General features: G+C 38.0%; 1 protein-coding gene across 1 annotated transcript in view; it reads left to right on the top strand.

Annotated features, from left to right (window-relative positions):
* kank4 (KN motif and ankyrin repeat domains 4) overlaps window positions 1-6,084 on the top strand; it is a 40,543-nt gene extending 34,459 nt beyond the window's left edge. Inside the window, exon 10 of the mRNA XM_010786461.1 lies at window positions 2,603-6,084. Within this exon, the coding sequence (XP_010784763.1) occupies window positions 2,603-2,722 (120 nt within the window). The 3' untranslated portion in view covers window positions 2,723-6,084. The remainder of the gene's footprint in view (window positions 1-2,602) is intronic.
* Window positions 6,085-6,502: the final 418 nt, after the last annotated feature.

The following is a 6,502-nucleotide window of genomic DNA, read 5'->3' as shown; positions in this document are numbered from 1 at the left end:
CACTCCGATAATGCCTCTTCACGTTACCTTTCTTTGGCAGAGCGACGCTTGCTTTGCAAATAAGGCAAATTAAGTGGCAGGGAGGCCAAGGGAGGAGGGATCAAAACCAGTTTTGTCTATTTTAACGGAGCTGGATTTTTTTTTTTTATGAATGACTCGCGATCTACCAGCATTGCGGTCGACGTACTGGGCACCTCTGCTGTAGGTAAATTATGTCCTCAATGTGGTTTCACCTTTACCAGTAGCCATGTACAATTGATAGCAATTGAAGCCCATGAAGTAGCTCCGAAAACGGTCCTCTAGCTTCAAATGGCAATTTAAGGCTAGCTCCAAAAGGGAGCAATCTCCATATACTCCCATGTTAAAATTATCAACGTTACAGCAGAAATAACAATGTTTACAGCCTGATAAACCAATGGTTTTGGTCTCTATAGCTATGTTTCCCCTTTAGTATAACTGTTCAGGGGTACATTTGAATATAACTCATCCATTTTAATTATATTAAGATTTAAAGTAAATAGCACCAGGGACGTGGTGGCTATGAGTGGCATCTCAGACCGAAAGTAGCTTGAGTCTACTCCTCTGCATCAACCTGGCCGGTACCAACTTCTTTGACAATTCCTATTTTTGGATTAGCACAGAGTTAGACGGTGATGTCAATGTCAGCTGCCCAGTTATTAGGAAGGTCTAAAACTTCCTGTCAGTGCTGCTTTATTTGGACAGTACTTAAGGGTGAATTATTTACTAAAACGCTAGTAATCAATGCGTCATCTCAACATGCAGTTATTGGCTGCTTGTATATACAGTAAATGGTCACATGGCCAAGGGCTGGCTCACACACTTTCAAATTTGTCTATATTTAGCTGCTCCTGCGGCCACTGTTAGGTGTCCAGTAAGGGTTTAGAGAATACAATAGCTGAAGCCTGGCCCACACATGGTAGATTGATTGTTATACCTAGCGCATTATTGATTTCTGTGGATGGTTGATTGTCCGCTCCAGCCCGACTTGGCCCGTCAGAGAACGGCCATATCACAACCTTTCCCTAACTCATCGTAAACAATCCAATAAACACTGCTGTTAACACTGATCCTGCTGCTTACTAAGCATTTCATAAGCTCGACCTCCACACATGAATATAGCTGTTGGCTTTGATTCTTGTTCCAAAGGATGCAGATATTGTCACACCTTATACAACACAATATGTCGATGCTTCCAACACTACCGTACCATTGAAGCATTTCTACAACACCTTTTCCAGTCCAAAACACCTCACCTAACTTAATTATCCCCAATCACTAAAAATCTGTAGTATAAATCCTCTGTAGATTGTCAAACCTGGATTTGACTTCATCACATGGCTAATTGAGATTCATCTACCATCAGCCATGTGCCTCTAGTGGGTTATGTACTGTGTGACTCCATGACAACACATAAATATGCACTATAATTGGAGCTGGTAGGGGGTCAAATCATCTCAAAACAATTTTATATTATATGCATGACATTTCAAGCTGTTTTTGTGACAGGTGTGTGCAAACGTACACGACACTGCATTAACACCGTTTCGAGACATCTGTATTACAATGAGTCATGAGGTGTCTGTCAGTATGCAGCCTTGTCACGTCTAGTTTGCTGTAATTTCTAATATCAAGTATTTGATTTGAAGAATAAATACAATACGCAAGGACACACAGAGAGAATGATGCAGTTCGTTACAAACAGCTTTATAGAGCATTGACAGTTCACTCAGCACTGAAAACGGACTACTTTGTGTCTTAATTGAAGTATCAGTATCCATCACACAACCCATCTCAAACTAGCATATACAGAGATGGTTGGAATTTTCTGCTAGTAGATCATGGTTTGCTCCGTAAGTAATGAGAAGGATTAGTTTCATGAGACAGCTAAAAATGTGTCAGCTGTTAATCAATACATTTTTGAATATAAACAAACAAATCAAAACTTGAGTGTCAAATTATTAATAAGAGCATTACAACTAAAAGCATCAATGTGATTAGCAATATATATACTATGTAATGGCTTAAGCCAAACAATTCTTTAATTGGTCGTTTAGCTTTTAAAAATGTGTTCTTTAATGCCAGTATTCATATTGCTGCTGCATTTAGATTGTATTTACATTATATTTTTCTATTTGTTCTTTGATGCCTTCCGACATTATTCCCCCATATATTCTGCATAACCCCACCCAGGCTTACTATATAACCCTGGACAATTTCACAGGCAATTTCAGCATGAATCTAAGAAGCTTTGCAGCAAATTATTATGATCTTTGCTGCACATTTTGGTGTGTAATTTCTGGAAAAGATAATTAGATCAGATTGAGAGAAACGTGACAGATCATTCCTTCATCTGGTGTATCCACAAGAGAAACATTCAAAACTTATTTCCACATACTGAACACAGCTTTTCAAATGATACAGTGTAGCATTGCCTGCATTAGGGTGCAGTATATACGCATGTACTATAATAATAAGTTGTCAGAGGAAGAGCAACACAACACTGCCACTGTCAGGATAAGAAGAGTCACTACAATGATCGTTGATGTGAAACTGTAAAATGTTCTCGTTTTTTCCCCCTCAGAATCGACAGTCAGCACTGTCTGTGGCAGAAGCAGCCTCCCACCAAGAGATAGTTGATCTGCTGAAGACCCACGCTGAGACCCGGGCCTCTGAGCCCTCGGCTATCGCAGACCTCCTCTGAGCCAACACTGTTTACGTCTCCAAACCACCAAGGCCTCCCGACCCCCAAACCTTCAATTTACAAAACCCACCAACCAAGACAGAAAAGGTTGAATTGAAGATGGTAACACCTTACAATAGTCTGAATGACCAATGAAAAAAAAGCTGTGTTTACTGTGGAACTACATTTAAACCTCTGAGACTGGAGTGTCCAAGAATGGGCAGACATATTTTTTCTTCCACATATCTGCCAACATGCCCCCTGGGTCTTTATGGATATGCTGCATTAACCACTCAGTGGATGGACAACAAACGCGGCCCGGTTGAATAGATGTTAAGCCGCTGCCATGGTGACAAGTGTGATTGACAAGGAGAGACGGCAAGAATATAAAGTGGGAGCTGGGATGGACGGACTGGCAAGAGATATTCTGAAAAACTTGCTGCTTCTTATCATCAACTAGCTCATCAAGCTAAATGCTATAAGCACATGATCTACCTTTCAAATATATTATATATGACATTATTTCTATTTTTTTCCTTCATGACATTGACATCATTCTTTCCATAATTGGACATAAGCCATTATGAGAACATAGTATACGTATAATGTTATTCTAAACAGATTATAAATCATAAACAAACACAGAAACTGTATTTTCTACTGCACTTTTTTATTGTTATTGTCTGTGTACAGTTAATAGTCCTCAATATTATTAGTATCGGTGTCCACAAGAAAGTATATATCTCCAAAAGTGTATCTGTATAATAGTATAGAACTCATGGTGAAATTTCCTATCATTCAGTGGATATTTAACAATATTTAAAGTATTGTTTGTGCCATAGTATTGATGTTTTTTCACATACGGGACATGGGTGTTCGTCATGTGTGAATTTTCTTAATACAAATGGTTTAGATGGAGATGGAATGACACAAAATAAATGATTTTTTTATAACCAGAATATAACCAGATTTAAGAAAGACAAAAGTCTTCTAATGCGAAGATTGTTCTGTTCGGAAGGTGCTGCATGCCAATACACAGTTACTCCCCCTACTGGCTGTCTTAAAGTACTAAACAACAGTATGTTGTAATACTGTCTGTTCCCATGACAGACATCTCTCTCTTTCTGCGTCCCTCAGTACAAATATAATATATGTCTTGTTCGCCTGCTCGTTTAAAATCAAATCTTGTATGCAACTGCTACAAAATGCACAATGAATGTCAGGCTGGCTGTGATACATTCCGAGAAAACAATGTAGCAAGTCAAACTATACCGGCATGGACCATGGGACTAACAGAGAAACCGACTGTCAGTTCAGACATAGGAATGAGTCTGAATATCTTTTACCATGTGCGACTACAGACACTTAATCTCTTAAAGTAAGTACAAAAGATCTGCCTTTCTTCAAGTTACTCACACTGGTTCATTTTGTTCCTGCCTCATATTTGAAAACAGTAAAGATTTAAAAACCTTAAGCAATGGGTTGTTAAAGGCTTGCAGTCCTAAAAGAAGCAATATGTATGAAATACTATTTTTTAAATTAAAAGAGGGGAGTGACTTCGGTCTATAGCCTTAATCAGAAGACCATCCTACATTTTAGAGATAAGATGTGTTCCAGGGAGTGTTTTCTTTTGTTTCTGTTCTCCACCAACCTACACCCATATTTCTAAAGTATATTAATACACAGTCGTACTGGTCTGAGAAAATGTTTACAACCTAACAGTTCCCCTTCAGTGACGCCTACAGGAAACCCCCAAATGTTCAGCAGTTCTGGAGATTACCATACCATATCATTGTGTTTTGAACACAAGCACTTTCGTAAAGTGAGGGAACTCCAAAAGACTCTGGATAATGCACCAATTACCATAATGCTACAAGTGGTATTGTTTTGTTTGACCCTCCCTGTCTGGTACATGCCTGAATCTTTCATACTCCATACCCCAAGTTTGTAACACCCTAATGCCATTGTCTGGGTTACTTAATCTGATTGTACAAACCCACCAGAAAAAGGTGGTTTCTGTTTGCCCGGGAATTGCTGGGGTTACTTAAGGTGGAATTTAAAGGGAAATACCACTCATTATAACAACTGCCAAATGGTCGATAACAGTCCAGTCTGCATTTACAGTACAGTCCGAAAATATATCATATTCCACAGAAGCAAGATTGTGGTCCAAGACGTGGATCACATTAAAAGACTCTTCAGTATCTGTGTATGACAACTCAAACAGCTTGGCTCTTAATACTTTTAGAAAGATGGATTCCAAATACATTGCTTTGCTTCAGTCATAATACATTTATATTACCATGAATACAGTATGTAGGGCGGATTTAACAACTTTCTTTCTGAGCTGCGGTGTGATCAGACAACTGAAACGTTATTAATATGGGTGCTAATATGGGAGTAGGTATAACAATACATTGACATGAAGATATATTTATTTCATGAAGAACATTGATTACATGGAAGTAAATGGCCACAATGAGAATGTTGGGGCTTAGCGATCAGATCATCATTTGTTGAGTCACAAAGTAGCACAGATTTGCTCAACAATGATGCTGCATTTACACAGGATCAGAGAACATTTATTTTAAATTAATTCAGCACATTAAGGGAAAGAAATTAGAGTCTGTGTATGCTTCCCTTATGTCACACAGCTAAAGGATGATCCGATCTGTGCTGTGGGAAATATCTGTTACATCTGGTCTTCCGTGCCTGTGTATTAAGTCTTTAAACAAATCATGTCGTCCATATGTTTAATCCAGTGTGACCCAGATGTTATTTGGTTTCATAGCTGGCCAAACACCAAAGAAGTGAAATCAAATCTGTACCACATGGGGTTAAATATATAGTTTATGTTCCTGTAAATGTACCCAAATACATGTACATACAGTATCGTGAAAAATATATAACAAGTATTGTCTGACAGTTTGCTCTAAAAATTATATAAGTATTTATTCCAAATGCTATATTTTTTACCGTATATAGTATACTTATGTATGCATGGACAAATATTCCAGTGATACTGTTGGAGGGGAATTTGAATGATTGAAAATGATGCTGGGTGTTCCCTCATGATGTGATTATACAGCTTATCTTTGACTGGTTGGGTGGTATTGTACATGTGCGGTGTTGACAAGGTTGTGGACTGTGTCATGTGCCCTTTATTGATACATTTTAAATTTGTGGGGAAATTATAAAACAGATTAACACTGGCTAAAAGTTAAAAGGGCAAAGTCTCCCTTGTTTGGGTAACCATCTAAAAATCAAAGTCTATGTACATGACAGGGTCAAGATTTAAAAACCTGTACCTCTCTGTAAAGTTCCTTGTACAACGGGCTTATATGTTGCGAACCAGAGAACTACTCTGGAATAAATATGAAGATTAAAAACTTGTTTCATGTTCTCGATTATTTCCAACAAATAATAGCAGCTACTGATGAGTTTAGATGTGTTTATTTACTTGCTTTTTGCCTTTATTTTCAGTTATGCAATCAGTTTGGATGTGCAAAAAATGAACTGAACTGTTTCTAATACAGATGCGCTGCGAATAAAATTAGACTCTGTTGCTCCTTTGAAAAAGAAGAAAATAAAACAACATAGATTAGCTCCATGGCATAATGCCGAAACCCGCAAAATAAAGCAAAAGTCGAGACAACTTGAAAGGATATGGCGTTCCACTAAACTTGAAGAATCTCGTTTAATTTGGCATATTACTCTCAATGAATATAAGAAAGCACTGCGTAAAGCGAGAGCAGCCTACTACTCTTCATTAATAGATGAGAATAAGAATAATGCAAGATT

Source organism: Notothenia coriiceps, unplaced genomic scaffold, assembly GCF_000735185.1.
Source record: "Notothenia coriiceps isolate Sejong01 unplaced genomic scaffold, NC01 NC01_scaffold00029195, whole genome shotgun sequence".
Classification (NCBI taxonomy): Eukaryota; Metazoa; Chordata; class Actinopteri; order Perciformes; family Nototheniidae; genus Notothenia; species Notothenia coriiceps.
This window is presented reverse-complemented; position numbering and strand designations above follow the sequence as displayed.